General features: G+C 41.1%; 1 protein-coding gene and 1 long non-coding RNA gene across 2 annotated transcripts; one reads left to right on the top strand and one right to left on the bottom strand.

The window, feature by feature from the left end:
- Positions 1-9,118: 9,118 nt before the first annotated feature.
- On the top strand, positions 9,119-23,959 carry LOC109398902 (basic helix-loop-helix transcription factor scleraxis). The gene is made up of 3 exons (XM_019671357.3): positions 9,119-10,105; positions 23,524-23,654; positions 23,717-23,959. Exons 1-3 carry the CDS (start codon positions 9,858-9,860, stop codon positions 23,947-23,949), a joined length of 612 nt encoding a protein of 203 aa, XP_019526902.2. The 5' UTR covers positions 9,119-9,857; the 3' UTR covers positions 23,950-23,959.
- LOC109413143 (uncharacterized) lies at positions 17,995-19,002 on the bottom strand. Its single transcript, XR_002130807.3, has 2 exons — positions 18,541-19,002; positions 17,995-18,469 (listed from the first exon to the last, which is right to left on the bottom strand). It is a non-coding gene; the product is annotated as an uncharacterized LOC109413143 (long non-coding RNA).
- Positions 23,960-24,016: the final 57 nt, after the last annotated feature.

The following is a 24,016-nucleotide window of genomic DNA, read 5'->3' as shown; positions in this document are numbered from 1 at the left end:
TTTTACTTTTAGCCTTTTGAAATTTCAACCTTATGTAACAATATCATAATTTAAGGCTTTCGTGTTCAGTCGTTTGTGTATGCAGACTTCTGAGATTCCATCTTATATAAGCATCTCCTTAACGAATTATTTCCGAGATTGCATCAGGGATTCCTCCAGGATTCTTCCTGGGTGTTTCCTCGGAAATCATTTAGAGAACTCACCTGTGCTTCCTTCAGATATTCCTTCCGAATTTTCTTCGTTGATTTCTTCACAGATTTCTTCATTGGCTTGTTTCTGTTTTCCTTTAGAAATTCCTCCCGAGATTTATTTAGGGATTCTTCGAAGAATTGTTTCTGGATTTCCTTTGAGGGATTTCTCTCAGGATTCCTATCCTATTGAGATTTTTCCATTGATTCCTCCCGTAAATTCTTCTGGCGGTCTTTATGACATTTATTCCTAAATTATTTACGAATTCCTTTGGGGATTCTCGAGATATCATCGGGGATTCCTACATTAATCCATTCTTGGAATTCGTCCAGATTTTTTTTTTCGAACGATGCCTTCGATTATTCCTTCAAGGATTTATCCCTGTATTGCTTTATGAATTCCTCCAGAATTATTTCAGAGATTTCTCGTGGGATTCATTCAATTCCTTTTGGAGTTCCTAGAGGGGATTTTTTACAATGATCCTTTTAGATTTGAGAGTAAATGTCCCCCTCTTCTTCGAGATGGGTGTTGAAGGCGCTCATTGGTGCGTTAAAATACTGAAAACGCATATAGATATTGTACAATGTTAAAAACATCGTTTGAAAAGAGGGCGACGAAATCGGAACATTAGTGTGTTTAATTCGGGATTCCTTCGAGATATCTTCTGTATTTTTTTAGAGAATTGCTCAGAGATTTGTCTCAAGATTCCTTCATCGATTCTTTCCGGATTCCCTTTAGCGGATTTTTGACAGGGTTCCATAAAAGATTTCTACTGAGATTCTTTCAGGGAATCTTTCCGAGATTATTTCAATGATTTCTCTGGGAACCCTTTTGGGATTTGTTTAGGGATTCCTTCCTAGATTTCTCCTGGGATTCATTTGAGAATTGCTTTTGAAGTTCCTCCGGGGAGTTTTTCCAATGGTTCCTTCAAGGGTCCTTCCTGAAATTCCTTCTGGGACTCCTCCTGGGATTTTTTCTGGAATTCTCTCGCAATTTTTTGAGGAATTCCTCTTAGCATTTCTTCTAGCATTCGCAGACAATTTGTATATCTAGATCTCAATGCACGCCTTTTGTGGTAAAGTAGATTTAGGAAAGCATGTGATTGAAAAAAAAAATCCAACGACTTTTTCCCGCATATTTTCCGACGTTTTTTTTTTCAATTCCCGAGGTATTCCTCATTTCCCTTTTCTCACGGTGTCGCCTCACATCCCTAGTCGTAATGTGTATCATTTTAAGAAAAGTTCGACCCCTTTTGAAGCGATTTGAACCCTGAAAAATGTGACATCGTTTCCCGAGCATGCAGGGAGTCCCTGCTAGGTAGGACCCATGTCGCTTTGGAGGATATCCTTCGAATCGGACTGCTTTACGCCTCCAGTTAGGCGGCCGGCATGGGCTGGGATGAGGTTATGTCGCTTTTCTCCCCAGACTTCCTGTTCCTAGTGCCATCAATTTCGACATACACACACAGTTTTTCTGGCTCAGATCTCTTCGCACGGATTTTGCTGCACATTTTGCCCGGCGGAGACGAAGGACGACCGTCGTAAACCGGGTGGCGGCGGTGATGGCGCCGTGGAAACATAACCTGTACAACATCACCCAACACAGATCTTAATGATGCTGATTATATGGTAGACGACGGACGACACGATGGAAGAGGAATTCCGGGTGTAATCTGGATTCCTTTTTCCCTGGTGCGATTTTGCTACGTCGAATAGACGATGGCATGGTCGTTGTTTCGGAAGGAGGCAAAAGAGGGAAATCGAACGTTACAAAATTCTACGTCAACTTTTCGCGCAGTAGAAATGTTTCCCGGTAAATATTTACCCCCCGGGAGGGTAAATATTTTAGAGAAATTTCCACTGTTGAGGATGGTGAGAAGGAATGGTTTGTTGTAGAGATTTGCCGGAAGCGTCGATTTTTCGATCGTTGGTTTTGGAGGAATTTCTGCACTAGAGTTGAATAGGCAATTCTTAACCAATTTGACCTAAATTTCTCAAGTTAACTTATGAAATCCCTATTAATTGAACAAAACGAAACAACCATTGAAATCTGTAGCTTATCACGCAAATCGAAAGCATCCATTTCTAAATTACACTTGATTTCGAACCGTCAAGCGTCGCATAAATCAGTCTAATCAGCTTCGCCGGAAAACCATGTTCGATCATAATCTGCCATAACTCGTTTCTCTTCAGTGAATCGTACGCCGCCTTGAAATCAATAAACAGATGATGGATCTGCAAGTTGTACTCCCGAAATTTATCGAGAATCTGCCGCAGGGTGAATATGATCCGTCGTTGATCGGCCCTCACGAAAACCCGCCTGATATTCGCCGACGAAGGATTCCTCAATCGGCCTCAGCCTGTTAAACAGAATTCCGGACTAAATTTTGTACGCTGAATAGAGAAGTGTTATTCCTCTGTAATTCGCGCACTCCAGTCGATGCCATTTTTTGTAAAAGGGCAAATGAGGCCATCCAACCAACTAGCAGGCAGTTCTTCCTCTTCCCATATATTCAATATAATACGATGGAAGAGTTGATACAGCTGCTCACTACCGAGCTTGAGAAGCTCGATCGGGAGTTCGTCTTTCCCAGCAGCCTTATTGTTCTTCAGCCCTGTAATGGCTGTCCTGACCTCGTCTAGCGTTGTAGGTTCCACAGCTTGTTCGTCGAAGTCGATTCGAATTCTGTCTGTCGCTCTTCCATTCCCACCGTTCAACAACTCCTCGAAGTGCTCTGGCAGCCACCATTGTTTTGTCTATCAGCAAGTTTCCTTTGCGGTCATTGCACATGACGGGAGAAGGCGCTGTTTTTCTCCACACGCCATTGACAGTTTCGTAGAACCTCCGCATATCATTCTGCTCCATACTATAGATTCGTTTTTTAGCTGCTCTCGCTTTCGTATATCGCTCCCTGCTCTGCCGGGTCCCAGCCACCAGTATCCGGTTTCTGGCGACATTCTTCTCATCCGTTACCTTCTTACAGTCCTCGTGGAACCACCCGTTCCTAGGTCGTCTTTGAGCAGTGCCTATCACCTCCCGCGCTGCCATATTCATCGCTCCGTGGATAGACTCCCACAGAGTGTTGAGATTATCGCTCTCGTTGATTTCACTTATCCGCTCGTCTAGCTTCTGGTGACAGTCAGCTACCTTACCGTCTGCTGAAAAACGCTAGTTGGGACCCCTAAAAGTTCTAACATCAATTACGTCCGAGAAGTGTCGGCCATCTACCAGCACTGGAAACACCCAACACTTCGCCATTTGGGAGTCTCCAGGTATGCTTGTGGATATTCTTGCGTGCAAAGTAGGTGCTACTAATGACCATCCCCCTGGCAGCAGCAAAGTTAACTAATCTCAGGCCGTTTCCGTTTGTGACGGAGTGAAGGCTCTGCGTACCGATGATTGGATGGAAAAAGTCCTCTCTTCCGACCTGCGCGTTGGCGTCACCGATGACAATCTTATCGTCATGTTTTGGGCATTCTCCATAGGTCTTGTCAAGGTATTCGTAAAACGCATGCTTCACGTCATCGGTTTTGCCGTTGGTTGGCGCATAGACCAATCATAGTCCTTATTTCGTTGCCGTGTCGGTTTCCGAGAGTATCGTTCGCATTTCCTTCTGCCTACATCGCGTTGGTGGGGCTGCCACTTTAGGTATAGCTGATGCGACACAGCGTTTCATAAGTATTCGGTCGCTGGATGCCAGAACAGACGCTGTTTGAGCCGCACCTGCTTGGTGAACAGACGCTCGGGACGTATCTCCTCAGTCTAGTTGAAGTCAGAAGGACAACAGTGCCCAGGCTGCACTACCAGCTAAGCGCACAACTCTAAGCTGGCGGTCTTTGTCATCGATTAACTCCGACTTTTGTCACGTCACTCTATTCGCAAAATGAGCACAAATATGATACAGCTGAGTTATAATATTTTCAAACGCAAAAGATGTTTAACATGAATATATCACAATGAGTAATAAATATCATGGTTTGTTATAATTCCTCCAGAAATTGTTTCCGTTAATCCTTCCGTAATTCATTCAGAGATTCCTCCAAAAATTCCATACGTGACTCTACTAATAGTTTGTTTTGGAATGTAATCAGATTCTTTCTTCGGAGGAATTCCTCGAAGAATGTAGTCCTGGAATGAACTACTGAAGGAAAGCCACAGAGAAATTCTTACAAAGCTGAAAAAGAAATTCTTTGAGAAATTGTTGGTGGAATTTCTCAAGGAACTCCTGTAGGAACTTCATATTGAAAGGAACTCTTTGAGTAATTCCGAAGAATGCCAAAGAAAAATTCCTGAAGAAATTCCGTAAATAACTGCCGGATAATTTTCATTCCAGGAACATCTGAGAGTATTCCAGAATGGACTTTCCATTCCAGAAGGATCTATAAAGAACTCCTGGCGGAATCTCAGAAGGAATTCCTGGTGTAACCCCGGAAGGAGATCATGTATAAATCTCGGAAGCAGTTCCTGGGAAAATACCGAAAGAAATTCCTGTAGGAATACCGGAAGAATTTTTTGGATAAATCTAATAGTTCCTAAAGAAAATCCTGGAGAAATTCCGAAAGAAACTCCTGGAGTAATCTCGCCAAAAAGTTCTTGGGAAGTCCTAAACGAATGTCTACAAGAATTTAAAGGAAACCTGGAATAAATTCTTTAAGAATTCCAGGAAAGAACTTCTGAAGGAATCCCGAAAGAAATCTTTGGCGAGATTCCTGGAAAGTACCCGGAAGGAATTCCTGATATAATCTCTGAAGAGAATTCCTGAGGAATCCCAGATAGAACAATGGAAGGATCCCATAAGAAAACGCCTGGGGGAATTGCAGGAGGAACTTGTTGAGGAATCCCAGAAGCAATGGTTTAAGAAATCTAGGAAATTATTTCCGTAGGAATCCCGTGAGGACTTCTTGGAGCAATCCCAGAGAGAATTAGTTTAGTAATAAGAAGAACTTCCTGGAACAGTTCCAGAAGGAACTTCTGAAGAAATCCCCAGAAGCATATTATGAACTGTTGGAGAAGTCATCTGAAAAGTTAGTCCGAATCATAAACAACATGGCCATGATACGTCACAAACTTAAAAAAAATTGCCTCAGTAACCGCGGCGTGCAGAACTCTATATATATTTGTTCCTAAAAGTGAAAGTTTGCTGTGCTAACACGGCGACCGTAACAGAACTCGGACTGTGCACTACGTTGACAACTCTTACAAATAGAGATGAACCAGCCTTGAAAAAAACCTGATTCAAAGTCAAATTGGTAGCCAAATATCGTAAGTGAATCGGTAGCCCCTCGTATTTGAATAGCCGTCATCAAAATAAGTATGTTTATTGGCATGAATATGCGATTTTCACAGGTATATTATTCGGCATGCTTATTGTAAACATCAGTGAGATTTTTTCATTCATGCGCGCATGAGTAGCTATTGGAGTACGGACAGCTACGGATACACTCGGGGGTTCTCTCCCTCTCTCTCTTCTTGGCGTAACGTCCTCATTGGGACAAAGCCTGCTTCTCAGCTTAGTGTTCTATGAGCACTTCCACAGTTATTAACTGAGAGCTTCCTCTGCCAATGACCATTTTGCATGCGTATATCGTGTGGCAGGCACGAAGATACTCTATGCCCAAGGAAGTCAAGGAAATTTCCTTTACGAAAAGATCCTGGACGGACCGGGAATCGAACCCGTCACCCTCAGCATGATCATGCTGAATACCCGTGCGTTTACCGCCTCGGCTATATGGGCCTCGGGGGTTATATAGATCAGAGATCCTTCCCGAGCAGGAACGAATAACTGACACATAACTTCAGCATACTAAAGTCAGGTATCATAACAAGACAAGGTATTGGTCGGTTACCCAGGTATTGAAAATAACTTATTTTGGTATTTTTTAGGTGTTGATAAAATACCTTAACGAGTTATTGGTTTGGTGTTGATGACTGCTTGAGGTATTATTGAATTATGGAAAATGCGCTATTTGTATGGAAAAATCACCGATTATCATTTAGGTATTGCCAGACCTGATTTCATTATTCACGTGTTATGCATAGAATATACTCCAGTTATTATTTTAGGTATTTTACCTCTTATGCAGGGCTCCTTGATACCTCATTTAGGTTGTAGGTATTCGGTTTTCCATAAGGGGCTGCCCATTAATTACGTAAGGGTTTTCGGGGGGAGGGGGGGTTTGAGAAATCTTACGCGCCATACAAAAATATTTGGGTTCTCATACAAAAAATCTTACAAGGGGGGGTGGGGGTGTCGAAAAATCGTGAAAATCCCCTTACGTAATAAATGGACAGCCCCCAACTGAGTTTGGTATTCTTCTGCTATTTTCTCCTGCTCGGGTTATATATCGCATAAATCATTAAAAAACGGGGTTTAACCCCTTGGAGCTGAAAAGGTCATATATGACCCCAACATAGAAACGGCTGTATAAATTCACACATTCAATAAAACAGAATAATGTTTTCGTCAATGTTGTTGCAAATTGAGTCCTCTATCAAGGAAAAATGGGAATATTTGTATTTGAGACTTAACTGACAACCTGGAACATCCTGAACGCCATAAAGTTTGAAGAAACGAAATAATTGGCATGCCAGTTGTTCTAAATATCAAAAAACGTTTTATATTCTGGGATATTCTAGATATTCCAAACTGTCCTGTTATAAAGTCCTTCAAATCTACAAGAATAATTTCATGTGTTTTCGCCATAAAAACAAGCATTGCATAATCTACTGGGATCCGTAAAGTTCTTGAAATCTTCAATGTCATGTATAGAAACTATAGGGATATTCCAAGTCATCCAAACTACCTTGGAGTTCAGAACTTCAGGTCTACACTTTTAACAGTAGTTATATACACTCTCGATCAAAAGTTTGGGGTCACCCCCTGAAAAACATGTAATTTTGTTAGGTCCGTATGTCCACCAATTTGCGTTTGATGTCAAAATCCTAGGTCTCATTCGAAAGATAATAAGTCAAAGTAACTTTAAACATGATTTAGATGAAACTATTTCAAAAATATTTGTGTGTAAACCTAAACCAAAATTGCCAAATTTTCTAAAAAATGAATATAAACTAAAGGCAGTGTCGCTGGATATTGGGTCGACCAAATTTTAAGATGAGAGTGGTACTACAACCTATCGTCTGTTAGCTTTCAACTGCTTTTTACCGAAATTGGTTGAAAAATCTAGGAAAAAAGTTATTAAGTGAATTAAGTCTTGATGTAATCGACCCAAAGTTTGGGGCCACCCCTCAATATGATGTATCAGCCAAAAGTTTAGGGTCACTTTCGTAAATCATGGAAAAGCGATTTGGTGATACCTTCGTCATCTATAGTTCAATTTCAATTATTTTTTTGCTCATTTCAAAGATAATTAACTAAATTTACGTTAGATGTCTTTAGTTTAAAGTATTCAACGATTTTTATATATAAAATGTTATGTAAAAATGAGGCAATTTTACGTTAAATTTTAGTATGTAAATTTTAACAAATATGTGGGGTTCAATGTCTATGCAGTAAGTACCATCCATTATTTTCCAAATTAGCCAAGAAGAAGAAAAATTAGAAGAAATATAACCAAGATATCAACAAATCACTATTCCATGTTTTACGGAAGTGACCCCAAACTTTCGGCCGATACATCATTTTGAGGGGTGACACCAAACTTTTGGTCGATGACATCAATTGTTAATTTACTTAATAACTTTTTTCCTAGATTTTTCAACCAAGTTCGGTAAAAAGCAGATGAAAGCTAATAGAAAATAGGTTATATTGCCACTCTCATCGTAAAATTTGGTCTACCCAATTTCCAGTGATACTGCCGTTATAAATTTATTTTCTAGAAAATTTGACAATTTTGGTTTAAGTTTACATACAGATATATTTGAAAAAGTTTCACCTAAATCATGTTCAAAGTTACTTCGACTTATTATTTTCCAAATGAGACCTAGGATTTTGAAATCGGACGGAAATTGGCGGATGTATGCGCCTAAAAATGACATGTTTATGAAGGGGTGACCCAAAACTTTTGATCGGGAGTGTATGTTATACTGAGTAACGTTGCATAATCAACCGCGGTTACTGGATCATCATCATCATCATCATCAAATCTAAAAGAATAACTTTATGTGTTTTTTCCATAAATAATAGCATTGCATAATCTGATGGGATCCGTGAAGCTTTTGAAATGTCATGTAGAGACACTATAGGGGTATACCAGGTCAGCCAAACTACCTTGGAGTTCGAACTTCAGGTCTACACTCGTAACAGTAGCCATATCTGCTATACTGAGTAATATTGCATAATCAACTGCGGTTACTGGGCCAACCTGAAATCTACTTGTTTATTATAAACCTTTGGGATATTGAGGTTCGTCCAAACGGTTCTATGATTAAGTTCTTCAAAACTACAAGAATAACTTTATGTGTTTTCGCCATAAACAATAGCATTGCACATTTTGCTGAGATCCGTGAAGCTCTTGAAATTTCATATGTCATTTAAAGACACTTAAGGAACATTTCAGGTCAGCCAAACAATCTTGGAGTCCATATCTTCAGGACAAGACTCGTAACAGCAGCCATATTTGGTAAACTGAGTAACGTTGCATTATCAATCGCGGTTACTGGACCAATTTCAAGTCTATTATATACTATTGTGAACATTTGGGGCATTAAGGATCGTCCACACTGTCCTGAAGTTTTGCTCTTGACAGTAACAGTGGTTATTCTCACAATAAACTGTAACATTACACATCCACCTGTAATGTTATGTTATATTTTTCTTAGTATCTTCTCTAGTCGGAAAATGCCAAAAAATATTACGTAATCCAAGGAATTGGGTTTCAGGAATATGCATAGTTGTCAGGAATACACCCTGATCCATGGGATGAAATCTATTAAAGCTGAGCTCAAACCAAGTAAGTTGAATACGGCCCTTGTCTTAATGAACACTGTTGTTTCTATCTCAATTTAAAACTGCAATAAATTAGAAACCGAAACATCCGTTTCCCAATGTTTACACAGGATAACAACCCCGCAAATTAGTAACCGATGCCCTCACCACCAACTGTGAAACGAACACGTGACACTTGAACCGAACCGATTACTCCCTGTAAAGAGAGGTCATAAATTTTCTCCAGAAATAGACAACGATCAGCAATCAGCAGCATCCATCGACCGAACATAAGAGGCAAGAAGTGTGCTGCGTGCTGTGGCTATCACTTGCTAGGAATCTCCTGCGACGACCCCGAGCAACGACGGCCAAGAAAAGGAAAACAAACAAACGCCTCCTCACATTGACGCTTTAGGCGAGCAGAGATGATGGCACTTGCTTGGTGTGATGATCTACTCTACATATCATCATTTCGAAGGAACTTCCTTTCCTCATTCACATCGTCGTCGTCGGGTCGGGTAACGAGTTCACAGTCAGCCGCGGCTTATTTTCCCACTCATCGCGCTCGCTCTCATTGCTCATTAACGACTTAATTCATTTAACAAGTGTTCGCTTACTAGACTACCAATTCATCCAGTCACTAGCGAGTGCGGCAGCGTGATGTCGCCTGACTTGATCGTTTGATCAACCGCGCGGTAGTTGCGATCGCGGTTCACCACAGGAAGGATGTACTTTCAAGTAGGGATTGCGCGGTGAAAAGTAAAGGGTTTTGTACTGTAGCGAAATGAGTGTCGTCAAGGGTCGAAGGACTGCGAAGAATAGAGCCAACAGTAATGCGGCTCGGGTGGAGAAAGTGATGCAAAGTGTGTACGAGGAACTGTTCGGTGATGCGGCACAACCGTTGGCAGAGATTGAATGTGACCCTTCATGTGCAATTGGATTTGGCAAGGATTCGCAAGGTGAAGGATCAGTGGATGGTGAATATCATCAACGGTCACAGGCCAATGCCAGAGAACGATTCCGGACGCACAGGTAAATGCACTTTCATTAACTGCAGCTATGTAGCAGCCTTCGATAATAATTCAAATGTTATGTGTATAAATCGGGGGGATATATGGGAATCCCATATAACATTAGCAATTATGCGTAGAACGGCAGTGCACGTCTTTGATATTCCGTGGCCTTGTTGATTAAATACGATTCGGACTTGAAAGAAGGATTTTGCCAGCTTTTCATAGGTGGTTTGGTTTCATTCAAAATATGGGGTTCGTGAACGTGGGAAAGTGTGCTAATTTATGACTTGATGACGGCATGGTGGTACCCCTCCACAGGAATTCCATCAGGGATTCCTCCAGGGAATCCTTCACGGTTTCTCCGTAAAATCGTTCCAAGAATTTTATGAAGGATTCCCAGGAACTTCTTGATGATTACCTGGGGTTCTACCAAAAGTTTTTTTCTGAGAATCCTAAAAAAGATTCCGTCTGTGATTCCTTCAAGGGCTTGCCAGAATCCCTCCAGGAAGTACTCCCAAGATTCATCTGAGATTGCTTCAGGAATTCCTAGATTCCTTTAATCCCCTGGTAATGACATCCTAGATTCTCCTAAAAGTTTCTTTTATGATGCCTTCAGAAGTTATTTTTTACTTCCAGAAGGAATTGCAGAAAATTCCAGCAATTTTACCCGGGATTTCTTTCGGGATTCCTCCAGGCTTGCTTCAGAAATTTGTTCCAAGATTCTTTCAGAAACGTTCAAAATTCTGACAGGGATTTCTTCAAGGATATCTATGCGAGATTCTTCCCGGAGTTCCTTTTGGGAGTTCTTCAGGAATTCTTCATCAGATCCTTCCAGAAATCCTACGAAAACTTCTTTTGGTATTCCTCCAAAAACTTCTTCGGGATTTTTCCTGAAGCTCCTTCTGATACTCTTTCAGGAACTACTTCAGGGATTGCTTCAAGAATTTTTTCCGGGATTCCTACGGTAATTTCACCAAAAACCTCTTCCGGGGTGTTCCTCCAGGAACTACTTCCAGGATTCTTTCGGGAACTTCTTCCGGAATTCCTTCGGGAGCTCCATCTGGAATTTTTCGGGGACTTTTTTTTCTGGGCTCATGTCAGGAATTGCTACTGGAATATCATTAGAAACCCTTTCGTGGATTTCTTCGGAAACTTCTTCCGGGATTCCTTTGAGAACTCTTTTTGGAGTTTCTCTTGGAAATTATTCCGGGAAGTTCTTCTAGAATTCTTTGAGAAACTGCTTCCAGGTTCTCTCGCCATGATTTATCTAGGAACTCTTTTCTGGTTTCATCCAAGAGTTTCGTTTGAAATTCTTGCAGACCCCTCTGGAACTCCTCTGGAAGGTCATTCAAAAAATATTTTAATTGTTTTTAATGGAAATCTTTCAGGAGTTTATTAGGGATTATTTTGAGAAAGTTCTTGTGCAGTTTTTATTTATAAGTCTCCTTATGAAGTGCCTACAGTTCTTTTCCTCAGAAGATATTACGAGAATCCCGGATTCCCGGGCCTCCATGAGAAATCCCTTGAAGTCTAACAAGGAATCTGAGAAGAGACTCCTGAAAGGACCTCAGAGGGAACTTCAGAAGGAACCCCAAAAACTATCTCGAATATAGCTCCCTGAAAAATCACAGAAGGAACATACATACATACATTTATTTGTTCAACATCATTAAGGCAAGACATAATCAACAATTGTACGCCACAATACTCGGTTTGTGGCTGCCGCTCTCCATCCTCGTTCGCGCCCAATGCTCGCCAGGTCACGCTCCACCTGGTCTGCCCATCGTGCTCTCTGCGTTCCACGCCTTCTTGTGCCAACCGGATCAGTTGCAAACATCAGCTTTGCAAGGTTGTTATCCGGCATTCTTGCAACATGCCCTGCCCAACGTATCCTTCCGGCTTTGGCCACCTTCTGGATGCTGGGTTCGCCGTAAAGTGCAGCGAGCTCGTAATTCATCCTTCTTCGCCACACACCGTTCTCCTGCACATCGCCGAAGATCGTCCTTAGCACGTGTCGCTCGAAAACTCCGAGTGCTTGCAGATCCTCCTCGAGCATGGTCCATGTCTCGTGCCCGTAGAGGACCACCGGTCTTATTAGCGTTTTGTACATGGTGCATTTGATGCGTGGGTGAATCTTTTTCGACCGCAGTTTCTTCTGGAGCCCGTAGTAGGCCCGACTTCCGCTGATGATGCGCCTCCGAATTTCACGGCTCACGTTGTTGTCAGCCGTCAGTAAGGATCCGAGGTAGACGAATTCCTCCACCACCTCGAAAGTATCCCCGTCTATCGTAACATTCCTACCCAGACGGATCCGGTTGTTTTCGGTTCCGCCTACCAGCATGTACTTTGTTTTTGAGGCATTCACCACCAGTCCGACCTTTGCTGCTTCGCGTTTCAGGCGGGTGTACAGCTCTGCCACCGCACCGTTCCAAATGTTCTGGCAATAATGTCCATGTCGTCCGCAAAGCACACAAATTGTCCGGATTTTGTGAAAATCGTTCCCCGGCTGTTGAGCCCGGCTCGTCGCATCACACCTTCCAGAGCGATGTTGAAGAGTAGGCATGAGAGTCCATCACCTTGTCGCAGTCCCCGGCGAGATTCGATTGAACTGGATAGTTCACCCGAAACTCTTACGCAGTTTTGCACACCGTCCATCGTTGCTTTAATCAGTCTAGTCAGCTTCCCAGGAAAGCCGTTTTCGTCCATGATTCTCCATAGCTCTGCGCGATCGATACTGTCGTATGCCGAATGAAGTCGATGAACAGGTGATGCGTTGGGACCTGGTATTCACGGCATTTCTGGAGGATTTGCCGTACGATAAAGATCTGGTCCGTTGTCGACCGGCCGTCGATGAAACCGGCTTGATAACTTCCCACGAACTCATTCGTTTTAGGTGACAGACGACGGAAGATGATCTGGGATAGCACTTTGTAGGCAGCATTCAAAATAGTGATCGCCCTGAAGTTCTCACATTCCAAATGGTCGCCTTTCTTGTGAATGGGGCAGTTTACCCCTACCTTCCACTCAGCCGGTAGCTGTTCGATTTTCCAGATCCTGACTATCAGCCGATGCAGACAGGTAGCCAACTGTTCTGGGCCCATCTTGATGAGTTCAGCTGCGATACCATCCTTACCAGCTGCTTTGTTGGTTTTGAGCTGGTGAATGGCATCCGTAACTTCCCTCAGTGTGGGAGTTGGTTCATTTCCGTCTTCCGCTGCACTAGCGTCGTCGTTTCCTCCGTTGCCGTGGGCTCCCGTGCCTAAGTTCTCCACGCCGTTCAGGTGCTGATCGAAGTGCTGCTTCCACCTTCCAATCACCTCACGTCCGTCCGTCAAGAGGCTTCTGTCTTTATCCCTGCATATTTCGGCTTGCGGCACGAAGCCGTTGCGGGATGCGTTGAGCTTCTGATAGAACTTCCGTGTTTCTTGGGAACGGCACAGCAGTTCCATTTCCTCACACTCCGCTTCTTCCAGGCGGCGCTTTTTCTCCCGAAAGAGGCGGGTCTGCTGTTTCCGCTTCTGTTTGTAACATTCCACGTTCTGTCGGGTCCCTTGCTGCAGCATTACCGCCCTCGCTGCGTTCTTCTCCTCCAAAACCATTTGCACGCTTCGTCGAACCATTCGTTCCGTCGATTTCGCTCCACGTACCCGATGGTGCTCTCGGCTGCGTCGTTGATGGCTGCTTTCACTGTACTCCAGCAGTCCTCTAGAGGGGCCTCATTGAGCTCGCCCTCGTCTGGCAACGCCGCCTCGAGATTCTGCGCGTATGTTGAGGCGACATCCGGTTGCTTCAGTCGCTCTAGGTTGTACCGTGGCGGTCACCGTTACCATACATTGTTGCTGACGGAGTGTTTTGGACGCAGTTTGACCATCATCAGATAGTGGTCGGAGTCGATGATGGCGCCACGATAGGTCCTGACGTCGATAATGTCGGAGAAGTGTCGTCCGTCAATCAGAACGTGGTCGATTTGAGATTTCGTCTGCTGTGGTGATCTCCAGGTGTAACAATAAGTTAGGCTGAGTTGGAAAAATGTGCTCACTACGTGAGTCGTGAGTCGTGAGCCGTTTTCGTTCGTCTGCTGGTGGGCGCTGAACTTTCCAATCGTCGGTCTGAATTCCTCCTCCTGGCCTACCTAAGCGTTCAAATCTCCTATGATGATCTTAACGTCGTGGCTTGGACAGCGATCGTATTCGCGTTCGAGCTGCGCGTAAAATGCGTCCTTGTCATCATCAGTGCTTCCGGAGTGTGGGCTGTACACGTTTATTATGCTGAAGTTGAAGAATCGGCCCTTGATCCTCAACCTGCATATTCTTTCGTCGATCGGCCACCAACCGATCACGCGCCTCTGCATATCACCCATCACGATGAAAGCTGTTCCCAGCACGCGTATGTTGCCGCAGCTCTGGTAGATGGTATGATTACCTCTAAACGTTCGTACAATGGATCCTGTCCAACACACCTCCTGCAGCGCTACGATGCCGAACCCGCGGTCCTTCAATAGATCGGCGAGTATGCGGGCGCTCCCAATGAAGTTGAGAGATCGGCAATTCCACGTAGCGAGTTTCCAATCGCAAGTCCTTTTTGTTCGCTGGGGTCGTTGCCGCTGGTCTCGGTTCGTATTATTCTCTTGCTGATTTTACGTATACAATGGTTTTTTATGGCTGGCTCGTAGGGTCTGACACCAACCCCCTACTTTCCGGAGGACCATAGTGCACAGTTGAGCTTAGAGTCCTTCCCTGGCACTCGGACATAGATCAGCCGCATCTAACATGGGGATCAGACACTGTTGTGAGCCGCTCCTCCTGGAGAACAGACGCTCTATCAATAAGTATGTAATCATAAGTAATCAAGGTAATCACAAGTAATCATGGTAATCAGAAGTAATCATTAATAATCCGAGGTAATCAATGGTAATCAGATGCAATCAATGGTAATCAAATGTAATCAACATAGTTACCAACGGTACAACTAAACAAAGTAATCATGAGTAATCATATAATAATCATAGGTAATCTGTGTAATCAGTAGTAATCTTGAGGAATCAATGGTAATCTTGGTAATCAATAAGTAATCAAGGTAATCACAAGTAATCATGGTAATCAGAAGTAATCTGAATAATCTGTAGTAATCTTGAGTAATCAATATTAATCTTGATAATCAATAAGTAATCATAGTAATCACAGTAAGCAATGAGTAATCAGAGAACTCAGTAGTGACAGGTAATCAATTTAGTTGTAAACCAAGGGGATAGACATTATTAACATATTTAGTATACAAACTGATATAATAGTATATTAACGATGATTCAATACATTTTTTTTTTTCAATCTAAGTAGGTAGTAATCTCGCGAAAAACAACAACATCGTTATGATCATGACAGCTGGCCAGTATTAAACATTGTTGCACAAGTTCGATAATTTCCAGACATCTTGAACAGTTTTTTTTTGCCTGCGATCCATTAGTTGTCTTTGAATCTGAGTACCAGGGGTGGGATAATAAGCATTCGTTGCGGTTGCTTTCAAATAAGGTAGGTCCATCTTTTTCATATTTGAAAACGAGCTGATATTTTACGCTTTGCAGGTATTGTATTATGCTCACTTCACAGTTGGCGATATTGGACAAATCTTGAAGATCCTTATTATACTAGTAACAGAAAGGAATGCGGTTTTCAAGTTCTAAAAACCTATAGAAAAAAAGAAACATCCCGCTGCTCGTGCTTAATAGAATATTGAAATTCTATAGAAATACATATGTCTTTAATTTTGATATGAGATGTAATAATCATTTTTTGAGGTAAGGGGCTGTCCATTAATTACGTAAGGGTTTATGGGGGGAGGGGGGGTTTGAGAAATCTTACGCGCCATACAAATTTTTTTGGTTTCTCATACAAAATATCTTACAAGGGGGGGAGGGGGTGTCGGAAAATCGCAAAAATTCCCTTACGTAATTAATGGACAGCCCCTAAAAACATTCAATATCTACGTTCAAAGAAAATTGTTTTATTATAACACAAATAGAGTAAATCGATGCTATTAAGGCTATATAACTTTGTAGCTCGTTCGGTTGTCCTAGAATGTCCAAAATATCGTCATTACGCCATTCTCTAAAAAATAATAACAGAATTAACTATTGGCCGATAGCAAGAGTATTACAAATGTATAAACAATAACGTTTCCTTGATCTAATTCACGAAGTTTTCGAAACTAGAGAACAAAACTCCTAGGAAGAAACTAACCTCGCTGGGATTACACAAATGTCATTGGATTGTTTACTATCGATTTGTGAGAAAAGGTTGCTGTGATCTTTATTAACATATTAGCATATTTTTGTATACTACACACTTAATTTTTTTCGCTGGATCTCGGCAATTTTTCTTGCTTTTTACCGAGATTGGCACCGCCGAGCGCTCAGCAAACTTGTTTTTCAACGAGATCTCAGCAATCGTGTTGTTTGTTTGCTGAGGCTCAGGAAATGTTTTGCCGAAATTCAGCTAACAAACGTATTTTTTTACCGAGATTCAGTATAAATATTTGCTGAGCCACGGCGGTGCCGGCGTTTGCCGAGCTCATCTTAGTGTGTAAGCCGGAGCTAGTAGGTGTCTGGCCCCTTGTTGTAAACCCCTTTTAAGCGTATACCGTCTCAGTTACCAATTACAAAACAAGACCAGTATGCCATAATCAGAAAGTTGCTGGCGTCATTTCTGATGTACCCGAGGCACTCCTAGCTGGGCTGTGACACTTTGGAAGCGGTGTTGTATCGCTTGTACAGAGCTGCTTTCGGATGTGTGGAATTTCTAAACAGGCCCAGCTGAGCCCACTGCTGGCCCCCGCCACGCCTAGACTTAATCCACTTGAGCAATCCGTATGCCCCGGTGGTGCACGGTCACTTCCCGGTGCTATAGGTGGTAAGCCCACACTGTTGTGTGGATATGCGTTGGCGTTGCTAGCTTTTTCTTTTTTCTCACTCACTCTCATAAACAAACACGAAAAAGAGTGGGATGCAAGAGGGGGCCTGTGCCCCCTCTTTCATCCTTCTCTTTCTCGTGTTTATTTAGGAGAGTGAATTAGAAAAAAGAAAAAAGCTAGCTACGCCAATATGGATATGGTTCACCTTAAAAAGAATCCTAGACTTCGACTCCCAGCTAATGTTCCGTTGTTTACGTCTAGGATCTGTTAAAAGTATTAGGGAAAAACATCGGCCACAATGGCCGACTTGGACCCCTACTCACGTTTTCAAGAGCACCAATCTTGAAAATTCGAAAACAAATGCGCTCGATTTGGAAAAACTGCATCTTTTTGCAAGTGAACAAAGCCAGGATAAACAAGTATGGCTTGGTTCGATGCTTCGTTTGTCCGATTTGTGCCTTTTTATGCAGTAATGGGATTTCTTGATGTTTCTCCTTAATGCCCGCATAATCACGAACTGTAAATGCAACGTTTCTCATACTGTAGATGACCAAAGCAATTGTCATTTAACCAATTTTCAGACTGTCTGAGACAACAGTAAGATAACCATACCATGTACATATTTGCCAGTTTGAGAAATGCTAATCCGGCAATTTACAGTATGTAGAATAGGCGGTTAAGATTGGTTACCATAAAAAAATCGCTCGTTTTCTCGAACATTTTTTTTTGCAATGCAGTAAATTATACAGTCAATATATTATCCAGATTTCCAAACAATTCACTGCATAGCAAGAGGTTAGAGAACAGTTTTACTGTAAATTTGAAAGAAAAGCGAATAATGTATGTGTTACTGGTGATTTATGTTAATCCATTGTAAAATACCTGTAAACCGTATGGTAGTACATATTTAGTTATGTACACTATTTTGTACTGTTCTTTTGTATTAGTATCGTAAGATAAAAATAAGAAACAAATTGAATAAGAATAAATAAAACAAGTAAATACGCCTAGAAAAAATATATTTCATAAAGCAAGTACAATAGCTGTAAAATGTGGAACCCCTCCCTTCCCATTAATGCGTGTTGTACTGGATGGATATTTTACCTTATAGCATTACCGTGTGCAGCATAGCAGTCACATGTTCCCTATTAACATGGGACAACTATGCTGCACACGGCAATGCAGTCATTAAAAATAAATCTAGTGATATTTAAAAGCACCTCCGACTTCCGCAAGAACCAACCGTTGCTGATGAATCCAGATGTATGGACAGGCTGATGCATCTTGATCCGATCAGTTTTTCAATTTGCGGTACTGATATGCACTTCACCCGTTACCTCATTCATGGATCCCTACTCGGAGCTGTATTGCCAGTTCCTCTGGATCGATTCCGCATACTTCGGCCGGAATTGTTTGGCGTCTTCCTCGAGCGGCAGCAGGGAACGAGATGTTTATTCAAATTTGTGCGACCTGGAACCTGCAAAGAAAATTCCACACGGGAGCACGGGAAATTAGCTAAAAATCATCCAGTTGGAAATGAAAACTTACCTTCGATTCTACTTTTTTCCAGGTCAAGGCAGCGTTGTATTTAGATTGCTTCCGCATCCGAGAAAGTGCCATTATGGTGAAATATGTACCCGATTCAGCCGGATTGGCCAACAGGGCACCGGTTACGGTTGTAAAATTTGTTTTTTACTTTTTTTTCATAATCAGTCTGACACTTTGCAAAGAAAAACAAATATTGGTGGCTCTCATCAATACTAGTCCGTATAACTGTATGTCAAAGTGTTCAGAAAAAGTAATGTATGGTGAGATGCATAAATGTAAGTGTGCTGTCCTAAGAGAGTAGCTAACCATTTGATAGAAGGTGGTGATATATTGCTACCGTTTTGTAGGAATTTGCATCTCCAATATAATTCAACAATACGTGGATAGTAAAATATAGTGTCACTGATTGACATGTATTACACAAACTGTTATTTATTGTGTCCGGTATTCTGTTCCTTACTGTTTAACATAAGTTAGCTGTTTGAGATGGAGTTACCTAGACGTATGCAATGAACTTACTGTTTAGAAGTTATGACAAAGGGTATTTTGCTATGCGGGTGTTGTGAATTATTGCCTGAAGTGTGAAAGATCGTATTTATATGGCAATAATTTATGGTTAATAAAGTGTATGCAAATAATGAATACAGTAGTTGAACAAATATTATAGAGAAAGAATCTCACACAAGATAATATGAATGTCCCTTGGTGTTCCCTATCGGAAACAGCTCCGGTCTACTACGTGGCCGGAATAGGTCCATCTGTCTCAAAACTGTCCATTGGATTAATGATCCAAAATAAAATGATTTATGATGAACTTTATCATGTTTTCACACATTTACCTCAAATTGTTCATTTTGGGACACCTGGGTACCCCAGGTTTTCCCGGCCTAAATCCAAAACTATGTAAAATTTAGATGGTTCCATTGCATGCCTGTATCAAAAATATAATGTGATTTTCTGTAAAATTTTCATCGAAATTTCAGATAAGCTATCATGACAAAGGTACAGATCTAAATGAATTACTAGCAGAATTATTGGCATCTGAAGGTGTTACTGGTCGATTCCCATTACATTTTGTACGGAACTTGGGCTTCTTTTTCTTTTTGGCGTAACGTCCCAACTACATACGTAAGCGTAACTTATTGCCTAAAACGCAAGTTATTTTTCGGAATAGATCATTCTGGAGGGGGCCAGGCCCCCTCTGGTCACCCCCTAGATGGGGTCGCCGGCCTTCATTCAGGAGGTCGCGAGGGACAGTAGAATATTTTACTGTAACAGACAACAGATGAAGGAATTTCTATAGGGGGTCGCGAAAAGTACGTCTGCTGGCAAAAAGGGGTCGCGCAACTGAATGATTGGGAACCTATGCCCTAGAACACCAATGCACAATGGTCCGAGGACCAACATTAAGTGGAAAAAATTAATAACTCAAAAACCATCCAAGATAGAGTCTTCATGTCTTCTAGACATTTGCTCGTGAGTCCAAGCCGCGTTATATGCAAAAGTGTCCTAAACGCCAAATCTTAAAATACTTCATATTTCAGCACCTAACTTTTTTATTTCAAAAGATATCGAAATAAAATGTTCTGCAAAGTTGAAGAAGGTAAAAACCCCGACAACTTTTTTGAAGAGCAGTTTTTTCTATCTCTTCAATCTGAGGAGATATAACTTATTGAAGAAATAAAAAGTCCGAAATCGGTTTTTTTGTCATATGTCAAAAACTATCATTTTTTCAAGCCTACTATGTTCAGAGCAATTGTACATATTGCCAAAATACACATTTCGTCAGAAGACATCAAAGCTGTACGATGTTTCTATCAAAAGATATAAGTATTTTTGTACTTTTTTAAGCCAATTTTTCTAGCGTAACATTTGAAAAAGGCGCAAGTGAATCTTTAATTTTCTCCCACCACCGGATCTAGTATGACAAAAACTGCATTTTAACAAATTTTGGAGAGGGTGTTTTTTTGTTTTGCGTTTTAAATGTGATTTGACTATGACCGTATTTTAGGCATCAAATTCACGAAAAATGACATCCATAATGTCCGAGTTCAACATCTACTCGTGTTTCAAGATCACTTATCTTAAACATTCGAGTAGCGATGAACCCAATGTTGTCTTTTTTGTTTTGTTTTGTTCCTTTGTGTAAGTGAGCAAAAATATAAAACAAATTCCCTATAGTTTTTCGATTTCTTAATTCATCAGATGGTTTGCATTGCAATGGTTTTAACCGGTGTCAAGCCATGGGAGTCACATTTGGTTGATTTGCTTTTGAATGCTGACATATTTGAGGCGATAAAGCGTGAATAAAAAAATACAATGATTTTAAATATTGGTATCAAATGCTAAACCTACAAACTAGCAACACGGCCAAGCCAACAACAAAGCGATATGATCGCAGCAAACGGATATCAATTTCGACCAATCAGCGAATGGTCTCCGTTTGACAGCAAATTGGTCTCAAATTGACTGACTACGTGTCGCATCCTATCCTAGGATCAAAGGCCTTTCATAATATATGTCAAACATATAAAACTGGACGGTCCACAATTCAATTTAAAATTTGCATACGATCACCAGATGCATATATCTGATGAATTAAGAAATCGAAAAACTATAGGGAATTTGTTTTATATTTTTGCTCACTTACACAAAGGAACAAAACAAAACAAAAAAGACAACATTGGGTTCATCGCTACTCGAATGTTTAAGATAAGTGATCTTGAAACACGAGTAGATGTTGAACTCGGACATTATGGATGTCATTTTTCGTGAATTTGATGCCTAAAATACGGTCATAGTCAAATCACATTTAAAACGCAAAACAAAAAAACACCCTCTCCAAAATTTGTTAAAATGCAGTTTTTGTCATACTAGATCCGGTGGTGGGAGAAAATTAAAGATTCACTTGCGCCTTTTTCAAATGTTACGCTAGAAAAATTGGCTTAAAAAAGTACAAAAATACTTATATCTTTTGATAGAAACATCGTACAGCTTTGATGTCTTCTGACGAAATGTGTATTTTGGCAATATGTACAATTGCTCTGAACATAGTAGGCTTGAAAAAATGATAGTTTTTGACATATGACAAAAAAACCGATTTCGGACTTTTTATTTCTTCAATAAGTTATATCTCCTCAGATTGAAGAGATAGAAAAAACTGCTCTTCAAAAAAGTTGTCGGGGTTTTTACCTTCTTCAACTTTGCAGAACATTTTATTTCGATATCTTTTGAAATAAAAAAGTTAGGTGCTGAAATATGAAGTATTTTAAGATTTGGCGTTTAGGACACTTTTGCATATAACGCGGCTTGGACTCACGAGCAAATGTCTAGAAGACATGAAGACTCTATCTTGGATGGTTTTTGAGTTATTAATTTTTTCCACTTAATGTTGGTCCTCGGACCATTGTGCATTGTGCAATGGCGGCTTCTCGTTCTATGAGTGTTCTATGAGCATATCCGCAGTTATTCACAGAGCTTCACCTGCTACTGACCATTTTGCATGTGTATATCGTGTGGCAGGCACGAATATACTATATGCCCAAGGAAGTCAAGATACTTTGCTTTACAGAAAGCTCCCGGACTCACCGAGAATCAAACCCGTCACCATGGTCAAGATGATACCCACCCCTGTATAGCTATGGGTATAGTGGTCCTTGGAACTAAAGCATAAAATATTCTAACGCGACTGCTTCAAGGGGGTTTCTGGGGACCAAAGCGTTTGCGATCGAATTCTGAAATCAACTTCTAACGTAACTTGGAGCAATGGAAATTCTGTAGTGCTGCCTTCAGTTGAAATTCTAAAATAAACGGTTGAAGTATTTTTTGCGGAAATCTATAATTAGTTTCTAATGTAATTTCAGACTGATCTGATCTGATATTTTTTAGCTAAAAATTTAAAGAAAATTGTTGATTTTCTGTTAAAATTTCTTCATTTCTTATTTTTCCTAATATTCTCGCTATAGTTTCTTTAAAAATGTATCAACAGTTCGGGGGTTCCACTTGAAGAAGTCGCATGTCTGCAGTACAAGTACAAGTACAATCAGATTGTAAGACTAAGTCCTAAGTCTTTCTCAATTCCGATTGAAGTTCCTGCAATTCTTCTAAAAAGTTCATGGAAAATTCTTCAAGTTAACTTGTCTTACTGGTTAGGGACCTATCGTTGTATTTCATGATTGAAATACTCTAAACCATTAATAACGCTTGAAACTTCGTGGCTGTACGGCTAGTGCTACCAAGCATTTACGTGCTGAGGAGCGCGGGTTCGATTCCCGTGACAACTAACAGTTTTTCGTTGTTTAGTGTCATGTTTCCTTCAAAAAGCTAACACAGCAACCACTGTTCATTCTTCCCGTATGTTCTTATGCTCAAGCTCAAGATAGGCATTGCTTGCTTACTAGCAGTAAAAACCAAGTAACATCAGACAAAAGCGCCCAAAGTTGGGTAGTTTGGCAGTTCCGTGTAGGATGATATCTATATAAATAAAAATGGAATGGTGTTTGTATGTCACGAATAGGCTCGGGAACGGGTCAACGGATGTACACCATTCTTTCGGTGATTTATTCGTGCAGGGCTCCGACGTGTTCATACGAAAAAATAATTGGGAAAATCGACCGGAAACACACCGAAAACGAGAAAGTTTGAAATTAAGTTTTGCGGGGCCTTTTCCCGCAGAGCTACATGTCAAAAATCACAGTAGGCAGGTAGAACGATGTTTGCCGGGGCAGCTAGTATACAATAATTTTGATCCTCACCAATGATTTTGATGCTGACACGGGACGCCATGTTACCTATTTTCAGACTATCTTCAAAGTTAGCTCTGTTACAAAGCAGAGCGTTAATGATTAAACATAAATATAATCATGATAAATGATTAGTGATTAGGATTAATCAAAAATCATTAATCATTATCGCAATATTTTTTGGTTCTCCAAAATAATCAAATTATTAATATGGATTAAAGTAAACAACTTGTACTTTCAGTGTCAACTCGGCGTTTAACAATCTACGACTGCTGATTCCCACGGAACCCAAAAATCGAAAACTTTCCAAAATTGAAACGCTTCGTTTGGCCAAAAGCTATATTTCTCATCTGATAGCTGTGCTGATTACTGGTGAGCTCCATTTATATATTTACAATCATCAAAGTTCCAGCTTATTTGAAAACGTGTTTCAGGAAACACTTGGCAACCGTGTCTGATGGCGCAATCTTCACAACTTCTGGGTGATGAACACGGTGAATGCGGAAGCACGAGCGACAGTAGCCAGTGCAGTCGAGGATCAGGGCCTACTTTGCTTAGGAGTGTAGAACTCGGAATAGAAAACTACGAGCCAGTAGGATCTGGCATAGGTTTAGAGGGAACGGGAAGGGCTGCAATTTGCACATTTTGTGTTTCAGTAAAAAGGTAAAGAGTTATTAGCAATTGCTTTTTGTCATAATCCGAAACATCAAACCGCCATATTGAATGCTGCTACT

This window comes from Aedes albopictus, chromosome 1 (assembly GCF_035046485.1).
Source record: "Aedes albopictus strain Foshan chromosome 1, AalbF5, whole genome shotgun sequence".
Taxonomy (NCBI): domain Eukaryota; kingdom Metazoa; phylum Arthropoda; class Insecta; order Diptera; family Culicidae; genus Aedes; species Aedes albopictus.
The sequence above is the reverse complement of the archived record's forward strand: the minus strand, read 5'-3'. Positions and strand labels throughout refer to the sequence as shown.

Excerpts from the sequence above, each read along its gene's own strand:
- LOC109398902 (XM_019671357.3), top strand. The coding sequence starts at position 9,858 with ATGAGTGTCGTCAAGGGTCGAAGGACTGCGAAGAATAGAGCCAACAGT. Across the intron at positions 10,106-23,523 it reads GAACGATTCCGGACGCACAG|TGTCAACTCGGCGTTTAACA; the intron begins GTAAATGCACTT and ends TTGTACTTTCAG. Across the intron at positions 23,655-23,716 it reads GATAGCTGTGCTGATTACTG|GAAACACTTGGCAACCGTGT; the intron begins GTGAGCTCCATT and ends AACGTGTTTCAG.